Source organism: Ochotona curzoniae, unplaced genomic scaffold, assembly GCF_017591425.1.
Source record: "Ochotona curzoniae isolate NIBS_2020 unplaced genomic scaffold, NIBS_Ocur_1.0 scaffold_3171, whole genome shotgun sequence".
NCBI lineage: Eukaryota > Metazoa > Chordata > Mammalia > Lagomorpha > Ochotonidae > Ochotona > Ochotona curzoniae.
Genome location: NW_024467104.1, coordinates 3,945,966 through 3,969,325, shown reverse-complemented (window position 1 = coordinate 3,969,325; position 23,360 = coordinate 3,945,966). Strand labels below are relative to the sequence as shown.

Genomic DNA, 23,360 nt, shown 5'->3' with positions numbered 1-23,360 from the left:
CAAAAATAAATGTCACTGTGTCAAGTTCCACCATTTAAATGATTCTACTTCTTGCTTTTAATTTTGTTTCTTTTGCAAACAAAAATGTACAATAATGCCACTTTTAGATGACAGTGTACATTCAAATTATTACTTTTTAAAAGCTATAACTCATGGTAGAAAAATCAGTCTCATAGAGGTATGTTCAAAGGAACAAGAAGAGTTTAAAATAATTTCGTATAGACACCGGATTTTATTTTAAAACGTCCTAAAAACTAATGATACTCTGTTTTCAAATACCTATTTGGTCAATCAGTGGTCAGTTCCAAAAATAAAAACCTCACAAGGAATAGGAAATTAATACTTTTAAGTTAAAAGAAAAACAGTGTCCAGAAAGAATACTTTTTAATCTTTTGTGTTTTTATTGACTCAGTATGAAATTCATAAAGTCATCATTTTTTTGGTGATGTTCATTATTGTATCCTTGCTGTTGAATGAGCCTATCTGTTATTCTTATCTTTAAGCTTTTCCTAACCTAATTTTTTTTTTCTCCTGGCTTCTTACCTGTCCTTATAAAACATGTTGGATTCCTTCTTTGCATAAAATAATTGTAATCACTAAATTATTGGGGATATCATACAAATAAGTACATTTAGACAATCAGCCCTTGGAAAAGTTGAGATCATTGTGGTGTGTTATCTTGAAAAATTACAAACGTTTCTTTCCATATCTCAAAGATTTTCAATAGAATTTTCTCATTTAATAATAAGTTATGAAGAATGCTTACATCTTCTTAATTTCTTTTACTTTTTGGGGGAGACGCTGTTTGCAATCCAATTTTTAACATACTCCATATTGGAAGAGCGTCTTAGAGAGTTTGATATGAAAGTTACACCATTTTAATGCAAGTTTGAAAATATTCAAAATGATCTTTGCCCTGTGCAAGGAAGATAGAAGTTAGTAAATGCATTGAATCAATTTTCCATGTTTATATTTTCATGACTTGTAAAAGGAAAGGATGGGTTGAGAGACTGAGAATTTGAGAGGCAGGAATCCCAACTTTGATCATATTTGCATCACAGTCTCTATCCTGCAGTTGGAGTTCCTGGGAATCTGGTCTTGTAGGAAGGAGAAGAGTAAGGACTAAGTCATTCAGCATGAAGCATTCAGAGAAGCCAGAGTTCAATAAATTGTATCAGAATAGAGAGGCAAAGATGCTTAGGGCTCCTAGAGTGTGTATGAAAATCACTATTTAAAATAATGTAATTCCATGTACAGGATCATGTCATCAGCATACAGTGAAAGCTTGACTTCTTCATTTCCCATTTGTATGCCTTTGATTTCTTTTTCTTGTCTTATGGCCTCTGGAAGTACCTCTAGGCCAATGTTGAGTAACAGTGGTGATAGCGGGCATCCTTGTCTTGTTCCAGATCTCAGTAGGAAGGGTTCTAGCTTTTCTCCATTCAGTATGATACTAGCATTGGGTTTTTCACAAATTGCTTTGATTATGCTGTGGATTTTTCCATCTATGCCTACCTTGGCTAGAGTTTTTAGCATGAAGAGGTGTTGGATTTTATTGAAAGCTTTTTCTGTGTCTATTGATACTATTATGTGGTTCTTGTTTTTCAGTTTTTGGATGTGGTGTATTACATTTATGGATTTCCGAATGTTGAACCATCTCTGCATTCCAGGGATGGATCCTACTTGATCCGGATGAATGATCTGTCTGCTGATTTTTTGAATTCTATTGGCTAGGATTTTGTTGAGAATTTTAGCATCAATGTTCATCAGAGAGATAGGTCTATAGTTTTCCTTCTCTGATGGTTCTCTGTCTGGTTTTGGGATTAATGTGATGTTGGCTTCATAGAATGAGTTTGGAAGGGTTGCTTCCTTCTCTATGTTTTGAAGAGTTTGTGGAGGATTGGGGTTAGTTCTGTTTGGAATATTTTGTAGAATTCTGTAGTTAAGCCGTCTGGCCCTAGGCTTTTCTTCGTTGGGAGATCCTTGATGACTGCTTCAATCTCTGCCTCGGTTATGGGTTTATTTAATTCTTCTGTTGCCTCTGGACTAAGTTTTGGTAAGTGGTGGGAGTCTAAGAACTTTTCCATTGGTTGATTGTCCTCAAATTTATTGGCGTAAGGTTCTTTGTAGTAATTTCTAATTATTTTCTTAATGGTTGCAGTGTCTGTTGTTATGTTGCCTTTTTCATCTTTAATGCTGTTAATTCTCACTTTCTCTCTCTCTCTCTTTTTTTTTTTTTTTTTTTTTTTTTTGGTCAGTTGGGCCAGTGGAGTGTCTATTTTGTTTATTTTCTCAAAAAACCAACTTTTTCATTTGTTGATTTTATGTATAGTTTTTTTTTTATTTCTATTTGGTTTATCTCCTCCCTTGTTTTGATGATTTCTTGTTTCCTATTGTGAGTGGGGCTCTTCTGCTGCTGTTTTTCCAGTTCCTGGAGGTGTGTAGTTATTTCCTGTATTTGGCGTTTTTCTTGGGCCTTGACATGGGCTCCAATTGCAATGAGTTTACCCCGTAGCACTGCTTTGGCGGTGTCCCACAAGTTTTGGAATGTTGTATCGGAGTTTTCATTGGTTTCCATAAATTTTTTGATCTCATCAGAAACTGCTAGAACTTATACGAGAGTTTGGCAGAGTGGCAGGGTACAAAATTAATGAACGAAAATCAACAGCCATAGTGTACGCAAACAGCCTCAAGATGGAAAAAGATCTAACCAGCAAGATACCATTTAAAATAACAGAGAAAAGTATGAAGTATCTGGGAATCCATCTAACCAAAAGTGTAGGAGACCTATTCGAAGAAAACCTCAAACTATTCAAAAAAGAAATTGAACAAAACCTCAAAAGATGGAATAACATCCCATGCTCCTGGATAGGCAAAATCAATATCATTAAAATGTCTATACTACCAAAAACAATATATATTTTCAACGCAATTCCAATCAAGTTGCCCAAAACATTCTTTACGGAACTGGATACAATGATTCAAAAGTTCATCTGGAAGCACAAAAAACCACAAATAGCTAGAACCATTCCATAGAACAAGAAGTTAGCAGGGGAAATCACAGTTCCGGACCTCTGGACCACTATAGAGCAGTGGTTATCAAAACAGCCTGATACTGGCACAAAGATAGAGAGGAAAATCAATGGAATAGAATAGAAGCACCAAAAGGGAACCCACACAGATACAGCCAATTAATCTTTTACAAAAAGACCAATGACAGTCCAAGCAAATGGGAAAGGCCTCTTTAGTAAATGTTGTTGGGACAACTGGATGATAGCCTGCAGAAACAAAAAGATAGACCCACATCTATCACCATACACTAAGATCCAATCTACATGGATAAAAGACCTAAACCTACATCCAGAAACCTTAAAACTCTCTCAAGAAAATGTAGGAAATACCCTGCAAGACCTAGGAGTAGGTCCTGACTTTCTAAGAAGGACACCAAAAGCAATAGCAGTTGAGAACAGAATAAACAAATGGGAGCTCATCAAACTAAGAAGCTTCTGTACAGCAAGGGAAACAATCAGCAAAGTAAAAAAGCAACCCATGGAGTGGGAGAAGATCTTTGCACACTACATAGGTGATAGAGGGCTAATCTATTGAATATACAAAGAACTCCAAAACAACCAAAATACCAAAGGAAAAAACAAGCCACTCAAGAAATGGGCACGGGAAATGAGCAAACATTTCACAAAGGAACAAGCCCAAATGACAAACAAACATATGAAAAAATGTTCCAGTTCCCTAGCAATAAGGGAAATCCAAATTAAGACATTGATGAGGTACCACCTGACACCAGTAAGATTGGCCCACATAAAAAAGAACATCAACGACACTTGCTGGTGAGGATGTGGGGAAAAGGGAACCCTACTCCACTGCTGGTGGAGCTGCAGGTTAGTACAGCCTCTATGGAAATCAGTATGGAGAACACTTAAACAACTCAAAATCTGCATACCATATGATCCAGCAATAGCACTCCTAGGAATATATCCAAAACACCTGTTTCACGACAAACCAACATGCACCCCTATGTTTATAGCAGCACAATCAGTACTTGCAAAAACATGGAAGCAACCGAAATGCCCATCAGCAGAAGATTGGATAAGAAAGCTTTGGTTCATCTACTCCATGGAATACTACTCAGCGATTAAAAAAACAAAATGCAGTTCTTTGTGGCTAAATGGGCCCAACTCCCAACTGGAAACTATAATGCTAAGGGAAATGAGCGAATCCCAAAAGGTTAGATACCACATGTTTGCCTTAATTTAACCTGTATTTTTTAAAAATTTTTTTCAATCCTGTCATTGATACTGTCTCAACACATGTGTTTCAAAAAATTGAACTTGCATTATTTTTAACATATCGTTTACTCAATACTATGTCAATCAATTCCATAACACTATATATTGTTGCTGACGTTTTGTTGGGGCTTTTAACTGTTTGGGATCTTACTCTGTTAGCTTTGCCTTCAGACCAGGGAAGGCCTCCCCAAGAAGCCGTTGAATGTTATCAGGACAAATAGATGCTGGACTCAATGCTGGGTGTGTGCTTGCAATGAAGGAATCTCAACTGAACTTGAACTGTGGTTATGCCCCATGGGGGTAGGTTTGTGGGAGGAGTGGGGGAAATCCAAGCACCTATAAAACTGTATCACATAATACAATGTTATTAACAATAAAAAAATTAAAAACAAACAAAAAAACTTCATGACCTACCTGATCTCCTAGTAACACCTCTGTAATGAGCTGAGTCAGCCTCCACAGCCCACAAAGATGCATGATACCTCTCCCTTGACTGTTCAGGTTTTACTTCTGAGTAGCTCAGAGTCTATGCATCTAACAGTATCTATGCATCATACATGGAGTCCCTCTAAGCCACCATTCTGCTGCCACATTTAGGCCATCAAAACTCAAAAAAAAAAAATACATACTCAAGTTTGACAGGTGGTTGCTGCCTCTGGCTTCTAAATTACTCAAAGAAACATTGCCACTTCTATCTGCTCAACAGGACCATGTTGTATAACTCTGCATAGACATTTTATTGTACCAAGGCTTTGTGGTCTTATACAAATGAATAAAAATATTTATAAAATGCTGATATGTATATATAACAAGATGGAAAAGTCTTACATGTTTAATAAAGTTGAAACAAAGAAATCACTAGGGCTCTTACAAAAAAAAAATAATATAATTCCATAGGCTCTGGGATTTCCCTTGCCCCTTTTCCAAAATCACACCTCCACCAATTTCCCCAGTGTAATTGTAATAATACAGTCCTTCAAATGCAGTCATAGTTCCATTATTCTGCTATTTAAGTGTATCCTGACATTGTGGGTATAGACAATGGCAGAGAGTCCAGCATCCTAATGTCAAGATATCTATAAGTTTCATTGAGAGGTCATCTTTGATTGGAAGTAGAGATGCATGCTGCATTGTATCTTCATATTTGTATGTGATAGTCTGCTCTACATAATTACTATACATCCCTATAAATGAAAAGCCATAAAATAAAATCAGCAACAGGATCAAAGATGGAAAATTTACAACACCATAAAGTTAGATAACATGTTGCTGAATGACCGGTGTGTTTTGAAGAAATGAAAATGAAACTAAAAAACTTTCTAATGCATAGGAAACACTCTCCAAGCTATGGGAATGGGGAAAGACTTTGTAGAAAAGGCACCAAATGTACTGGTAGTCAAAGACAAAATAAACAAATGGGACTGCATAAAAACAAAGAAGCTTCTGTTCAGCCAAGGAAATGATCAACAGAGTGAAGAAGTAACCAACAGAATGGGAAGAAAATTTTTGTATGCTGTACAAGTGATATGGGAATACCCAGGATTTACAAAGAACTTCAGAAACACAGTGCCAGCAAAACAACAACCCTGTGAAGCAACAGAAAAGAAAACGAACAGACTTTTTTTCAAAAGATCAAATAAAAATGACTCGTGCACATTTGAAAACATGCTGAGGTTCCTAAGCTGTCAGGGAGATACAAATGAAAACCATATTGAAGTTTCACCTAAATCCAATGAGATTTGCCTCCATTCAGAAGTGTACTAACAATACCTGTGGGCTGGATGTGGGAAGAAAGGTACCCTCCTTCACTGTTGGTGGGAGTGTAGGCTAGGACAACCACCATAGAAGTCAATATTGAGACCTAAGAGAACTGGAAAGAAACCTTCCATGTGACCAGCTATTCCTCTGCTGGGAATTTATCCAAAGGATATGAGACCTGCATATGAGAAAGGGATTTGTCGTTTTGTATTACAGTAGTACCGTAGTACAATCTACAAGAGCAAAGACATGGAAGCAACCTTGATGCCCGTCAAAAGTAGTGGATAAAGAAACTGTTACATGTACTCAGTGGAAATCTACTCAGCCATTAAAAAGTCTGAAAGTCTATCATTTGCAAACAAACGGTCCCAACTAGATACCAATATGCTCAGTGAATAATTCAGTCTCAAAAGGACAGACATCATATGTTCTCTCTGATATAAGACAACTTTCATGCAAAATAAATATAACTACCCTTTCAATATTGTTTGTGTTGCAACTCATGGATTTTGATATTTTTAGTTTTATTTTATTTTCATCTCTTCAAAATGGTTTCTTTTATTAAATTCTTCACTGTCTTGCAGGTCATACAGTAGCATCATTTTGTCCACAAAAATAAAAAATTGTTAAACCTCAATCACTGATGTGTAAAGGATAGTTTATTTTTGTTTATCAAATTAAGTGTTGTTTTATAGATTACAACGCATTATCTTATTGCATTGGATACATGCTGTCAGATATTGCAAAAATATTACAATATATAGGTATTCTCGCCAGCGTGTGGGTCCCGGGACAGGGCGTCTCATGCCTGGATCCCATAAGCCCGCCATCATGGGCACATGGTGAGCTGGGCTTGGGCCTGCCTGGGCTCCAGGGCTGCTCCCTTCGGGGTGAGTACACTGATCGAGGGGGGAGGTCGCTGGAGCCAGGCTAGGCAGGCCCACCTGCCGCTCTCATTGGGCGGTGCATGGGATTGGGGTGGGGCGCGACATTGGGCCTGGGAGGTTATACTTCCCATCGCCTCTCGGCAGCAGGTGGGTCCCAGGACAGGGCGTCTCATGCCCGGATCCCATAAGCCCGCCATCATGGGCACATGGTGAGCTGGGCTTGGGAGGCCAGTGCGCCATTTGGTGCCAGGCTTTGTCTGCTGGCCGCCCAGTAGGGGAGCTCTGGGATTTTGGTGGTTTGAGTTGCTGCTTATGTGGCTCCACGTTGAACCCAATGTGTTTCTGCGAGGTGAATACATCTTAAAGTTTCCCAATGATAGTTACTCTTCCTTTAAAGAATGTGTTACCACTTAGCAATGCTGACCACCAAATACCAGTTCATGCTAAAGCTTTGGCACTGGTCTTGTCCAGTGCCACACTAACTGGATTAAGGCTACCACAAAGGAGCACATGGGCTGGAATGGGGGCTGCATTCTGATCGGGTAACAATTGAAATCCCTCTTGGCACAAGTGTGGACTGGGACTAGGCGCACCAGGCTGGACCAGACCCCAGCACTGTCTGGTGCTCCTGGAGGACCAGGATAGACGTGGGACGGACTAGGCTAGGTTGCTACCCCTACTGAACTATGTGTGAGCCGTATGTGGGAATGGACTGGACGAGCCATGGCTGGGCTGAAACATCCAACAACAAGAACCAGCTTGGGTCGAGGCTAGTCAGGAACTGAGTAGGGTGGCTCATGGACCCACTGGCCTGAGCAAAATCTGGCACTGGGAGAGGTTCTGATGGAGGAGCCTGGGCAACTCCTCTGGCAGGACACAGACCCCATGGGTAAGCGCAAGAAGCATGAATGGAAACAGCCAAGAACAGGCCACAAGAAGTTTCCCACTGGCATACATTAGGCATGGATTGGGGGCAGACCAGGCTAATCAGTTAACGTCATCACTGACAAATCTGAGCACCAGAACAGAGTAAGGTTTGAGTCAGGTTTGGTTGCAATAAAAACCAGTCCACACTACGAAATGCCACGAGGAGGTTGACTGTACCGGATGTGACTGCAGTGCCCATCCAGCACACGTGAGAAATAGGAAGGGTGGGGACAGAGCCAGCGGGGGAATAAGGGGTGGTTCCCCTGCTGGACAGCTACTCCCACTGGAAAGCATGAACTGGGATGGGGGCAGAACAGACTAAGCAGGGCTACAACACCTGTACACCTCATGTGGACTAGGTCAGGGAAAAGCCAGGATGGGTTGATTGTTCCTATGGGTGCAACCTACAGTTAGAATGGGAGAGGGCTGTTTGGGCATAGCCGTAGCATCAGCTGGCAGAAACTGGCACTGGGGGGCTAATCCTGTCAAGTTAAACTGCAGAACCACGTGGAAAGTGCACAATCCAGGAGTGAGAGACCTGGGAGGGAAATAGTGGGTTCCCCCCTCTTGGGTTACCACTGCCACGGGAGGGCACGAGAACTAGGACAGGGGCTGGGGTAGCTAGACAGAGAGGCACTCAACCACACCCGTGAGGGCTTGACTGTTGAGCTGGTTAGATGGATCCAAGCTTCAATGCCATTTGCCATGTACGAGAGCCAGGGGGCATGTGGGACAGATTGGACTGGTCTGCCACACATATTGGCAAACCAGGATAGGGGGTGGGCCTGGTGGGGGTTATTGTGGGTCGCTCTCATCAGGATGCAGCTCCCACTGGTTTAGGTGAAGACCGAGTATGTGCTGTGCAGAACCAGGCTGGACTGCAATACCCATTGGTTCCAGTAGAAGGCGGGGCTGAAAACAGAACCAACCCAGCAATTGCAACTACCAGCTGACCGGGTGATGGTCTGTGCTGGGCCCTGTGCTTGCTGGTGCATACAAGTATCTGGCCTGGGAACACCCCAGACGAAGTTTCTTTGGGGATCTCCCCAATTGAAATGCCAGACTCAGAACCCTAACCATGAAGGGACAGAAGATGAAACAAGTTAATCAACCACCTCAGCTATAGGTTGGCAACAAAATACCGGGCAAATAGAGACACTATGATGGACAATGTCAATTAATGGATTTTTCAAAAACCTCATCGTGTTTGGAGAGGCAAGATTGGCAGCAATTTCAAAACTGGTGACCTATTGAAACCACTTCAATGAGTATCTCGGAGCATTCCCCACATGCAGGACTTGGGGTGGGTGGGAAACTGGGTAGGGCTTCTCCCTCAATATCCTCCTCTACCTCAGATATATGAAGGAAACAATATGGAAATAATAGTCTTACCCACTTTCCTGTAGCCCTTGACCCTTTTTGCCCAAATTAACTATGTAAAGATTGTAAAAAAAAAAAGAACATATGGAATAATTCCTGACATATAGTAATCTAGATCTTATAATAATAAAAACAAAATACAAAGGAAAAAAAATATATAGGTATTCTTTTCCAGATTAAGAACTTTTCATCTCAGATTAAGGCAAACATGAGGTATTTAACATTTTGTGATTGGTTCTTTTCTCTTAACATAATGGATTTCAGTTGGGCCCATTTGGCCACAAAGAACTGCATTTCAATTTTTTTTTTGATAGCTGAGTAGTATTCCATGGAGTATATGAACCATAGCTTTCTTATCCAGTCCTCTGTTGATGGGCATTTCTGTTGCTTCCAAGTTTTTGCAATTATTGATTGTGGTGCTATAAACATAGGGGTGCATGTTGGTTTCTCGTAAAAGGATAGTTTATTTAATATCAAATTAGAAGTGGTTAAGAAATAGCCATGTTCGATTTTTTGGACACTAAATTTATTTAAGTCACTCCAAATTCTCACAACAAGTCTTCTCACAACAATCCTATGGAAGATCATAATCACCACTTTATAGAGAAACTGAATCTCAATGTGGTGAGCAATGCAGGTAAAGTCACAGTGTTCAGAGGGAATCAAGATGACGGAATAGTGTAACGTCACATTCAAACAGATGGAGAAACATTTAATCAGGATGAAGCTGAGAGGACACATTCCAGGAAATAGGAGAGGACAGAACAACAGCAGAGATGTACCTGGAGACTGACAGACACAGGAAAGCAGCTGACACAGGAGTGTGGTGTTGCAGTGACTGATACTCCAGCAGCATTCAGCTAATGGTGGTCTGAAATCCACCAGCAGCCTGAACTCCACCAGCAACAAGGTGGGAAAAAACTTTCACTGGGAGCTTGGGAGGTGAACCCAGGTATACAACTGTCTGTCCTGCTGGTCCATTTGATTTGACCAGGAGCAGAATGGTGCGGCAGATCCCAGACAAGCAGTTACAAGAACAGGATGGATTTCACAGCCCTGCCTGCCCTCTAGAGCCGAATAGGGCACCATTTTGCTGAAGGAGGCTAAAGCAAGGGAAAGGACTGAGCATAGGCCAAGCTGGGAGTGAACTCTTTTCTGACTCAGTGAACTTCATCAACGTGGCATTCTACAGGTTCCACCCACACAGGTCTGGTTAGCACTCAGACCTGATGGTCAGCAGAACAAGAACTCTAGCAGTGGTACATCAGGTGCCATTTGAATACTATTTCAAAAGCTTTAGGACTGCAGGGGACAATAGTGAACTGCCCATATTCTGAGCTCATAGGAACTTACTGAGTTCCATGAATTGCACTGCTCCCGCAGGAAAATAATACCAACTGTGGCAAGAAGTGAATGGAGTGACATATTCCAGATTCTAAAAGAAAAAGTGTTGGCCCAGGATAGTACCCAGCAAAGCTTTCTTTTGTCTTTGAAAATGAAATAAAATTCTTCCAGAGTCAAGAAAAATTAAAGCAATTTGCCTCTTTCAAACTTGCCCTACAAATGATAGTTCAAGAGGTTCTCTTGACAGAGAAGAGGAATAGCACCCAACATAACCAAAGGCAGTCGAAAAGAACATCCCAGTAAAATGACAACAGAAGACTAAACCAATGAACAACCCATTCCTCAAATGACAGGACCAAAGTACCACCCATACATATTAACCCTGAATGTGAATGGTTTAAGCTCAATCAAACATCATATGATGCTCCCTGCAGTGTGGTGACTGTGGGGGGTGCCCCTGCCAGGTCGGACCCAATGCAGGGGACTCACGGCAAAGACACTGCCGCAAGGCAGTGAACGAGTCCTCGGCCTCCCCCAGGTCAGCCAGTGCACCAAGTGGTGCCAGGCTTTGCCTGCTGGCTGCCCGGAAGGGCGAACTCTGGGGTTTTCAAGATATGTAGTTGCTGCCTGGGGTCACTCATGACTAAGACTGGGTTGAGTGTAGGTGCAAAGTGAATTTTCGGGTATTCTCAGTGACAGGGTCATGAAAGATTTAAGCATGCGAGGGAACCAAGACCTAATGGTGTTAGGGAAGTATCCAGAAGATAATTTCAGTAAGACAGATGCAACAGCTCAATTATGAATACAGAGATGGGATATTAGTATAGAACATCACTGATTGCCACACACTAGTCCACACCAAAGCTATGGATGGGGGCCTCTTTGGCAGTGTTGGGTACCATTGCCCGACTGAATGTTGGAGTTGTGGAGTGGTCACATTTGGCAGGATCAAGACATTATCCAGCACGCAAGAGAACTTGGGCTGGGTATAGACTCTGTGGGGTTGTGTTGGCCCAACCCTTTGGAATACAAGTCCCCTGGGTTAGCTCACAAGCTGGGGTTGCAATGGTCTAAGCTAGCTGTGACCACGCCATCTGCCATCACTCATGGGTAAAGGAACCCACAACAGTCAGGGTAGGTCAAGGCAGCAGCACCCAAATATGCATCTTTAAACAGGATGTGGGGTGGGCCGGGCTGCCACTGGAAGGGGGCAGAATGGGCAGGGCTCAATGAACCTTAACTCACAAGAAACAACGGAAATCAGGTTGGAGCACAGCTCATGCCATGTAGGTCCTTGCATATACTGATCTGCGTGAGGCAGAGGCACTAAGCCACAGCATCCAAGGGGCCACGACAAGTGAGGGGCTCTGCCAAGTGGAGACAGAACAACCACCGGCCTACACCTGATCTATGGCAGGGAAGAGGCCCGGTTGGGGAAATAACGGGACACCCTAGCTGGGTTGAGTTTCCCACCAAGGAGCGCATGGGCTGGAACTGAGGCTGCATTCTGATCAGGATACGATTGTAATCTCACTTGGCACAAGTGTGGACTGGGACGGGAAGCACCAAGCCAGGCTAGATTCCAACACCATCTGGTGCTCTGGAGGACCAGGGAGAGATGTGTGACAGACTAGGTAGGTCTCAGCCCTGACTGAACCATGTGTAAGCTGTGTGGGGGTATGGAAGAGCCATGGCTGGGTTGAAATATCCAACAAGAACCAGCTTGGGTCGAAGGCCAGTCAGGAAAGCCACTGTTCCTCCTAGGATAGGAGGCGAACTGAGTAGTGCTGGCTCATGGACCCACTGGTATGCGCAAAAACTGGCATTGCGAGAGGTTCTGGTGGAGGAGCCTGGGCAACTTCTCTGACAGGACACAGTCCTATTATGCAGGTAAGCACAAGAAGCACAATAGGGAACAACCCAGAACAGGCAATGAAAATTATCCCACTGGCAGACACATGGCATGGGTTGGGGGCAGACCAGCCTGAATCTGTTCACATTACCTTCTGGTGAATCCGAGCACCAGAACAGAGTGTGGGTCGAGCCAGGTTCGGTTGCAACACATACCAGTACACAACAAGTAATGCCAAGGTGAGATGAGCCGTACCAGATGTGGTTGCAGCGCACAAACAGCACATGTGACAATCAGGGAGGAGGCAAAGCCGACAGGGGAACATGGGCACCCCTGCTGGACAATTACTTTCATTGGAAAGTGTGAATAGGGATGGGGACAGTTCAGACTAGGCAGGGCTATAGCACCTGTGGGCCTCACGGTGAGCTGACTGTTCTGACTGGTGCGAGTTAAAATTAGAGTGGGTTGAGGGGTGTTTGGGCTTAGCCACAGCATTAGCTGGCAGAGGCTGGTACTGGGAGCTAATTCTGTCTAGTCAACTGCCAAAACCACCTGGAGACTGCAAACTCTGGGAGTGGGTGTGGCCTAGTAGGGAAATAGTGGGCACCTCCCTCAGAGTTACCACCCTCACTGGACAGCATGAAACCCAGGCTAGGAGCAGGGGGGCTAGACAGAAAGGCACCTGCCATTGGGTGTATGGGCTGGATAATAGGTTGGTTGGGTTGAACTAGGCTTCAATGTCCATTGACATGTGCAAGAGATAAATGGGATGTGGGACAGACTGGACAAGCCTGCGGTGCATACTGGCAAGCATGGGAACCAGGGTAGGGGGCAGAACTGGTAGGGGTTTTGGGGAGTCACCCCAACTAGGCTGCAGCTCCAACTGGTTTGCATGAAGACCGAGTATGAAGTGGGTAGAATCGAGCTGGACTACAACACCCGTTGGTTCACAAGGAAGACAGGGCTGGAAGCCGAACGGACCCAGCAATTGCAATGACCAGCATATGCGTAAGCTGATTGGTGTGACGAGCAGTGTTGGAGTCTGTACTAGCAAACTCACTCAAGAATCAGATCTGGGATCAACTCGGATGAAGTTTCTTTGGCTATCTCTCCAACTGATCTGCTGATCTTGGAACCCCAACCATCAAGAGATTGTCAGCCAGTGGACTCTGAATAGGTTTCATTGCAGTTGGGACGGTGAGATTGGCAGCAATCCAGAACTGATGAACTATCAAAACTGAGCAGGACCCTTGGAGAGCGCCTCATGTTGGGGATCGGGGATGGGTGGGAGGTAGGGTGGGGCTTTTCCCTTTGTTACTCCCCTAACCCCAGATACAGGGCAAAATGATTATATTAGTGTGGAAACAATGATATTACCCACTTTCACCCTGTAGCCCTTGACCTTTTGTACCCTAATAAACTAAGATTATTATAAAAAAAATCAAACATCATAGATTAGTATACTGGATTAAAGAACAAAATCCATCTATTTGTTGTCTAGAAGGGACACATTTCACCATCAAAAATCAGCGGAAACTGTATTGCATGGGTTTTGATGTTTTCTGTTAGTTTCACCTCTTCTTCAAAACACTTTCTTCTGATTAAATTCTTCATTGACTCATGGATCATAGAGTAGCATCATTTTCTGCAAGAAGGTTCTTGATCTTCATTTCTTCAGCTACACATTAGACATTTAGTAGCATGTTATTTAACTTCATGGTGTTAATTTCTTTTTTCATCCTGATGTTGATTTTATTTTGTGGCTTTTCATTCAGAGGGGATGTATAGTAGCTGTGAGACTGTCATATCTAGTAACATGTTATTTAACTTCATAATATTGTAAATTTCTATTTTTGTTTCCATTGTTGATATTATATTATGACTTTTCATTTGAGGGGCTGTAGAGTAGCTATGAAATGGAGACTAACATATCCAGATGTGAGGATACAATGAAGTATGCATCTCCACTTTCAGACAAAGATGGACTTACAATGAAATTGTTTACTGTATCTTGACAATAGGATGCTGGACTCTCTACCATTGTCCATGTCCGCAATGATGGACTTATGACTGTGTATGAAGAACTATATGTTAGTAATAATATAGAGGAACTTACACGGTGGGGAGGGGGAATTCTGGCTGGGATAAGGGAAATACCAGGAGCTTATGGAACTGTATCATAAAATAATAATCATCATAACAAAAATATTAAAAAGAAATTATATTACACATCAAGATGACAGTGAATGAACTTTGAAAGTGGGATTAAAGAGAACTTTACTAGGCAAATAAATAAATAAATAAAGTCACATTTTTCAGAAGCAATAGGAGGATGATGTTCACATATGCCATGACTGTAAACCTTATATGGTTTTTACTAAAACATGACACCTAGAGATTGGGGCCACCCTAAGCCTGTAGAAGAACATGAGATGATCAAAGAGAGCAGATGGGCCTCAGGTGGTATAAACTGCTTTATAAATGAGAGAGTGCAGGGCGCGTCCACAGCATGACTTTCCAGAGGTCTTGAAAGTCTGTGTTTGTGGGTATCCCAGCTTGAAACTTCATTAATATTTGTCATTTAAAATTTCATTTTGGACGATTGTATTGCTTCCCACCCTCTCCTTCAGCCTGCCCTGAGACATGAAGAAGTTTCCCTGGAAGCTCAGAGAGGAAGGAAAATGAGTCTCTTTGCTTCTCTCTTGACACCATGCAACACCAGGAAGTGAGCAATGGTTCTGATCTTCTAACAGTGCACACTCAGCTTGCCTGTTTGTATTAAGAATTTTGTACTTAAAGGAAATATTTGTCCACTAAAGACTTGAACTCTAGTACTTTGAGGTTAATAGACTCCGACTGCAGATGGTGTTATGAAGCTGTGACAGAATAAAGCACCTTTTAAATTTCACCAAATAGGGAGTGAGGGCTTGCTCTCTGTCAGAAAGTGTACTCACCTCTGATAAGGGGCAGGACTGCTTATTGTCCTCCTGGGATCAGAATGCTCTGAGTGTTCCTCTCACATTGTTTTACTCCAAACAAGCCAGGTAGTCTGTGATGAGAGCCTCCCATCAGAGTCATCAAGTTCATGGGTGGACCAAAGATAGAGTTTAAGTTTAGGGCCTAAAAGTAGTGGTTATGCATGTGTTAGATAGTATTATTCCTGTGAGGAGAAGAGATATCTCTGACATGTTAATATCTATACTTTGCTACCAGTGAGAATTCATTTCTAATATGCTATATACTTAATCACTCATTTCATAAACATTTATTAATTATTGTAAGAAGAAAGGGGCCTGATGCTGATCAGTACCATTAGCTGCCTCTGGGGAATGAATTTTATGATCAGAATGGCCGTTAACCTTCACTGCTGCTAAGGGCTCAGGTCCTGACTCTGCTTCTGATCCAGCCTCTTGTTGATGTGTCTTAGGAGGCAGAAGTCATGGTTCCAACACGTCTGTCCCTGTCACTATGTGGAAGATCCAGATTTGGGTCACCATTCCTGGCCCAGCCCCATCTGTAATGGGCATCTGGGAGAAAACCAGGGAAGGGAGATAATTCTCCCTCTCTGTGTGTGTCTCCATTTCAAATAAGTTCTTTTTCTTCTTGTTGTTCAAAAAAGTTCTTAAGAAGAATCAGTGGAGTTCGAGGGGCCAGCATGGGGGTGTAGCCAGGTAATGCTCTGCCTGTTGCATGGCATCCCATGTGGGTCCCGGTTTGTGTCCTGGCTGCTTCACTTCTGATCCAGTTTGCATGTTTATGGCCTGGGAAAGCAGTGGAGGAAGGTTCAAGTCCTTGGGTCCCTGTACTCACATGGAAGATCTGAAAGAAGCTCTCGTTGCCTGGCTCCGGAGAGGCTCAGGTCTGGCCTCTGTGGCCATTTGAGGAATGAACCAGTGCATGGAAGATTTCTCCCTCTCTGTTCTTCTGTTCTCTGTAAATCTGCCTTTCAAATAATTAAAAATAATAATAAAATTAGGTTTGAAAAGAGAAAGGGAAGGCATGATCTGTGGAAAGCCGAGTCTGTGTTATGAATACACACAATGGAAGCTACTACAGACACCCTGTTTGTTGAGATTCCACTTCTCTGGCTTCCTGAAAGTGAGTTTGGGAAACTTAGTTAACCTGTCTGTCTGCACTTCAGTAAACTCACTTTTGAAACTGGAAGCAGTAGTATCTATGTCAGATGATTGTTGTAAAGAGAAAATGAGGTATGGAGAAAAAGCATTTAGTGTTCCATATCTAAGAAGGACGCAAAAACTGAGTGTTGTTGGAAACATGGAGGAAGAATCATTAAGAGTTTATTTGAATTGGCTCTAGGGAGCGAAGGCGTGAAGGATCCGCTAATAGGATGCGATGTGATGGCCATGTGGAGTCGGAACACTGCTAAGGATGTATAATGGTTTTGGGTGGACTGCATCTTACACAGCAGGCTTTCTTGCCTCTTTGTGTTTTAGGAGCAGGAATTAGAAAGATATCGAGAAGAGCATTAGGTATAAGTTGTGATTTTAACTGCCATTCCCTCTCAAAAGTTTGAACCAAGGTAGTAAAACATGAAGTGCTTAGAACTGATCTCTAAAATAATTGACAAACTCACATACCTTTTTTATATTGTGCCACGTGCTGTCTTGACATTTCCATGTCTGTGGAGTGATTACCAAAGCTAGTTCGCACATCGATTACCTCACATGCTTTCATTTAATGGAAAGTAAAGTGTGCTTAGTGCTTACTTTTGTTCTGATTTGAATACATGCAGATGATATGTGACCATGCTGGAGATTATTTCAGTATATTGTATAGAATGTGCCAGCCTGGGAGGTCCCAGGCATGGTCATACAGAGTTAGATCCTACATGCTCTGGGCCCATTCTCCAGCCCCACTGGCATGTGGTGAGCTGGGTCTGGGCAGCCAGGGCACCATTTGGTGCCAGGCGCCACCTGCTGGCCACCAAGCGGAAGCTCAGAGGTCTTGGGGTTGTGGAATTGCTGCCTAGGTATGTTCTTTCAGAGACCCCTCTGCTTGTGGGTTGCGAATCAATTCTGAAGGACACCTAACAATACAGTAACTTTTCCTTGAATGTAAGTGAGGGTACTGAGACCTGGTGGTTTGGAGAAGAGAGATCCGACTACCTGTTTGAGTCAGTCAGATATACTAGCTTACTTATGTGTCCTGTGTTGAACTTGTTATCACTGAACAGTCTGACCACCACACACCAGTCCACGTGAAAGCTAAGGCTGGGGGCTTGTCATACAGGCTTAGATCCTAGTACCTGACAGAAAGTGGGATAGGAGACGGGGCACATTAGGCAAGGCCAGGACACTAACCAGCACATGAGAGAACCATTTCCAGGGGTAGATTCTGAGGGGGGTGTGTGGGTAAAGCCCTGTGGAAATACTAGTCCCACTGGTTAGCTTACGCATTGGTGTGGTGAAGGGCTGAGCTATGTGTGAACACGGAGCCTGCCTTCACTCATGGGTAAAGGAATCAACAACAGTCTGGGTTGGTCAAGGCAGCAGAACCCAAATGTGCATCCTAAAACAGGGTGTGGGGTGTGGTGTGGGAATGGTTGCAACGTTCACCAGCTCATACAAGGCCAATATGGAAGGCCAGACTATGCTGGGCAATGGCCTAACCCCATTGGCATGTATGAGAAGTAGGTCTGGGAGTAGGTTAAGTGGGGGAATTTGGGAAACTCCCCTAGTGGGTTACAACTCTCACTGATGATCACATGGTCCAGACCTGAGTGGGGCAAGCTGGACAATAGCTCCAATGGCTCTCTAATGTGTGGGTTGGTTACGGAAGGGAGTGGACCAGGAAGGGTGAACAAACCTTAACTCCCAAGGAAGAACAGAATCAGGATGGAGCACAGATCATGCCAAGCTAGGCTCTTACACTGACTACTCTGCATGAGCCATGGATGCTAGGCCACCTATCTAAGGCAAAGGCTAAGACAGGTTGTGGGGCTATTCGAAGCTGGGTCAGAGCAACCACTGGCATGTGTGTGATCTATGGTAAGAACAGGCCCAAATGGGAAGCTAAGAGGACACCATTACTGGGTTGGGGTTCCCACTGGTGATCCGGGGGCTGGAGTGGGAGCTGGGAGCTGGGTTCTGGTCTGGATATGGCTGCAGTCTCCCTAGGCACAAGTGTGGACAGGGACTGGACACACCAAGCTGGTCTAGTCTCCATCGCCATCTGGTGCTCTGGAGGACCAGGGTAGATGTAAGACAGACTAGGCTAGGTCGTTGGCACTACTGAGTCATGTTCAAGCTGTGTCTAGGTATGGATGAGCCTTGAGTGAGCTGAAACATCCAACAGTCAGTCCTGAAATGTATCAAGAAAGGCCACTGTTCCTCCAGGAGAGGAGGTGGACTCATAGTGCCGGCCCATGAACTGACCAGTGTCCACAAGATCTGGCATTGGGAGAGGTTTTAGTAGAGGCGCTTAAAAAAACTCCTCTGTCAGGATGCCGTTTCCTGCAGGACACGGTCCCTTCAAGAACTACAATAAGGAGCAGCGTAGACCAGGCCAGGGAGAGATACGCACTGGCATACATATTATGCCATAGTTTTTGGGGTGGATTAGATTGAACCAGTTCATATCACCTGCTGGCAAATCTGAGCACCAGAACAGTGTGGTCAGGTCAGGTTTGGTTGCAATTCATACCAGTACACATTACAGCTAGGACAAGTTGTCTGTTGGGCTGGGCTAGGGTGTAACCCCCACCAGCATTAGCTGGATTTACGGGTAGTCCATGCCAGACCACGCTACATCACCCACTGGCAAATACTGAGGGGAGCCATCCCTGACTGGGCTTCAGTGGCCAACCATCATGTGTGAGGACTGGGGGGCAGTGAAAAAGCCAGTAGAAAGAAAGTGGAGGGCTCCCCTGCTAAATTGATACTCCTAACTGGAAAGTGTGAGTTGGGTCAGAGGCAGACCAGACCAGGCAGGGCTGCAACACCTGTGGGCTTCATGTGAGCCAGATTAGAGAAAAGCCAGGCTGGGCTGACTGTTCTTGCTGGTGTAAGCATAAATCAGAATGGGTGAGGGTTGATTGGACTTTGCCGCAGCATCAGTTGGCAGAGCCTTGCACTGGGGCTAATTCTGTCAAGTTAAGCTGCAGAACCACCTGGACAGTGCATTTCGGGAGTCTCAATGTGCCCAGTAGAGAAAGAGTGGGCACCTTCCTCTTGGGTTACCACTCTCATAGGAGAGCATGGAAACCAGGACTGGGGTAGCAGTGGCTACACAGAACGGCATCTGCCAGCATGTGTGTGGGTTGGATATGGGGACTGGTTGGGTTGAAATAGGCTTCAATGCCCATTGACATGTGGGAGAGCTGAATGGGATGTGGGACAGACTGTACAAGTCTGTGGTACATACTGGCAAGCATGGAACCAGGGCAGGGGTGGACCTGTGGAGGTTATTGTGGTTAGCTCCAATTAGGCAGCAGCTCACACTGGTTTGTGTGAGGGCCAAGTGTGTGTTGGGCAGAAGAATTAGGCTTGACTGCAACACCCATTGTTTTGTGTGGAAGACAGGGCTCGAAACAGAAATGATGCAGCAATTGCAACCACCAGCATATGCATAAAATGATTGGGGTGACAGACTGTGCCAAACCCAGTGCTGGCAAGAATCAGGTCTGGGATCACCTCAGATAAAGTTTCTTTGGAGATCTCCCCAATCAAACTGGCAGACTCAGAACCCCAACCATGAAGAGAAGTGCACATTCCATGGTCTGATTGTGGAGTGCAGGTGTCAAAGCTGAGCCTCCTCAGAGGCTCAGATGGAGCAATGGACAGCATTTCCAGGTGCACACAGAGGATATGGCAGACCATAGGAACCTGCAGAGGACACCTGATACCACAACGGAGGACAAAGGACAGAACAAGTCATTCAACTACTGCAGCCACGTGTTGGCAGTGAAATTCTTGGCAAAAGCAGTCTCTAAGTGGAACTGTGTCAGTCAGTGGATTCTGGAACATTTCATCATGCTTGGAATGGTGAGATTGGCAGCAAATCAGAGCTGTTGGACCATCAAAGCCACTTGAGCAGGCCCCTCGGAGCATGCCCTATGTTGCGGACCTGGGATGGATGGGAGGCTGGTGTGGCTTCTCCCTTTTTCTTTCCCCTTAGTCCAGATACAGAAAAATAACAGTAATAATAATGTGGAAATAATGATCTTACACACTTTCTTGTAGCCCTTCACCCTTTGTGTCCTAATCAACTATGTAAAGATTGTCAAAATAAAAGAATTTAAGAAAAAAGATTGGGCCAACACAGTTAGTAATGGAATACTGATGGAGCAGGCCCTGAAATGTTAAGGCAGGTAGAAAAGAAAAGAAAAAAAACCCAACAAATCATTTTACCTTAAGAGGCTTGCATCCTAATGAGACTCAGACCAGAGAATTGGTGGGAAGGATATCCAAACAGTCCATACTAACCGCTAATTGCTTGATGGGGAAAGGCTGGGACTTGCTGTTGAGTAGACCGTCTATAAGATGGAGAGGTAGGTCCATGGGTCCTCTGGGGCAAGGAGGCAGTCTTTGGTTTCATAGCAGGGCTGTGAGAATTTAATTTTGGTTTATAAAATGGGTATTGATGGTGTCTTCTATTTTACTTTTGAACTCTTTCTTAGTTCTAGGTTTTACTTATTGTAAAGGATAACAGCCTTGGTCTTGCTTGGTGGTCACTATTTGTATTGTTCCTAGTGGTTGAGAGAGGGAAATGGAGCCTGAACCTATTTCCATATTAGGGAACAGAGGGGACTTGGGAACACAAGACCAGCCCCAATTAACATCAGTGGATGAACTTTCTGTTCACATTCTCATGTCCCCATGATTTTGGGGGATCAAGTAGAAGAGGTACAGTATAGATATTGTCTTTAGATGGTCATGTAGACTCTTCCCTGATCCAGTTCCAATTTTATAGCATCTTTTAGCTTTTGTCATCGAGAAATTTTATCAATCTGCCTTCAAGTGTTTCCTCAGATTGATCTAAACTTATCAATGCAAATTAAAATTTTAAAAGTAACAAAGGAGGTTATATTCCTTATGATGTTTTATTGGGAAAGAGGTAACATGAACAAGAGAATTTCAGAGTTTCTGATTCATTTTATCAGTCCTCTTTTGGGAAGAGACATTGAGAGAGATGGGCCTAAGTATTTTTAAGGTTAGAATTCACCATGGACAATGAAAGCTGGCTTCTGAAGATTACTCCATGGGCAGTTTACTCCTTGTATTTAGAGGATGAATTGGTGCCCCTCCGTTGTTAATAGTTATTGGAGTAAGCTGGGTAGCCGTCAGTTCTGGGAGGAGCTGAGGAAGACCCTGGTGCCATAAAGTTGACTGCATATGCAACTGGACCAATCGTGACGGGCTGAAACAAAATAAAAAAATAAAAAAGAAAGAAAAAATAAAAATAAAAGCAGTACAACTACTGCGGACCTAGTCTGTGTTCCCTGCTCCCTCCGAGTCTGGGACAATGAACCTCTAGTCAGCCCACAGTGCCATCTGTCAGGGCACTGAGGTTCTGTTTCTTCTGGAGTATTCTATTTCACCAAGAAGAGGCCCAACTCACCCTTCTGGTGGCACTGATTGCTCTTCTTGCAAAGTGGGCTGTGACACAATTTATGCAGAACACCAAGAGGGAGAGAATTAACAGCATGCTTGAAATTCCTATCCCGGAGATCTGAAATCAGAAATAAACACACTGAGATTTTGACCTCACACAAAGATCAAAATCTTATTGAATCATCAAAGGTTGTATTTTTCAGATTCAAGTGACCTTCACTGAGTCTGCAGGTTGCCAAGTGCTTAGCTCTGAGAGAAACGTGAATTTATTTATTTATTTTTTATTGGAAAGGCAGATACACAGAGAGGAGAGATGGAGAGGAAGATCTTTTGTCCTATGGTGGCCTCAATGGCTGGAGCTGAGGCAATCTGAAGCCAGGAGCCAGGTGCTTCTTCCAATTCTCCCACGTGGGAACAGGATCCCAAAGGTTTGGATCAGCTGACTGCATTGCCAGAGCACAGGGAGGGAGCTGGATGGGAAGCAGGTCTGCCAGGATTAGAACCAGGACCCATATTGGATGCCGGTGTGTGTATAGGCAAGGACTGTAACCTTTCTGCTATTGTGCTGGGCCCAAATGTATTCATTTGTTTTTAAATACTGAAAGATTTTTACCTTTTGCAGATACAGTATTTCACTCAAAAGTATTAGAAAGTTGTAGGTAATTGCCTTTGTAATGGCTGCTTCTTTTTATACAAATGTTACATGGGCATTAAAGATATCAAGCAATCAGAAAATCAACCTATCATCCCAAATGCCGCTGCCTACAATAACCAAAATTAACATTGATTAATTTCATTAACTCAGTATTTGTAGGCAAAAGAATACTGGATGCACGGAGAGACACTAGAGGAAGGAAAAATGATAAGCAAGTGAGGGAATGAGAGAGAGTGAGCAAGAGAAGGTAAAATCCTGCCAGAAAATGGTATCAAGTGGGTATTATACTTTCTATTTTGACATGAAAGTACTAGGATAATTTGACCTTAAAAGAAAAGTAACTAAGTCCACTAAATTAAAAGAAAAGTGAAATCCAAGAGCTTGAAGTCTTTTTTAAATTGAAGAATAACAACTAAAAATAAAATTAAACGATTATTAATTATGTGAAAAGAAAATGATTCGTCTTCCTCTGTTATTTCATTCTTTTCTTTCCTCTTTTGATATGATTTTTTCTGATTATATCATCTTTTCATTGTGTTTGGTGTTAAATACCAAAACCCTTTTTTTCACTTCCTTTAAAATCAGGCTGAAATAAGTTATGCTGAATTTTGTGTTGTGCCTGTGTTTTCCTTGGCAAGATCAAAGCAGATGATTTTGTGGGCCTTCATAGCCTCTGGCGCA

At 43.2% G+C, this 23,360-nt stretch overlaps 1 protein-coding gene across 1 annotated transcript in view; it reads right to left on the bottom strand.

Annotated features, from left to right (window-relative positions):
- LOC121172305 (membrane-spanning 4-domains subfamily A member 12-like) overlaps positions 1-23,360 on the bottom strand; it is a 40,379-nt gene that overhangs the window by 5,518 nt on the left and 11,501 nt on the right. Inside the window, exon 4 of the mRNA XM_041004155.1 lies at positions 22,032-22,142. Within this exon, the coding sequence (XP_040860089.1) occupies positions 22,032-22,142 (111 nt within the window). The remainder of the gene's footprint in view (positions 1-22,031; positions 22,143-23,360) is intronic.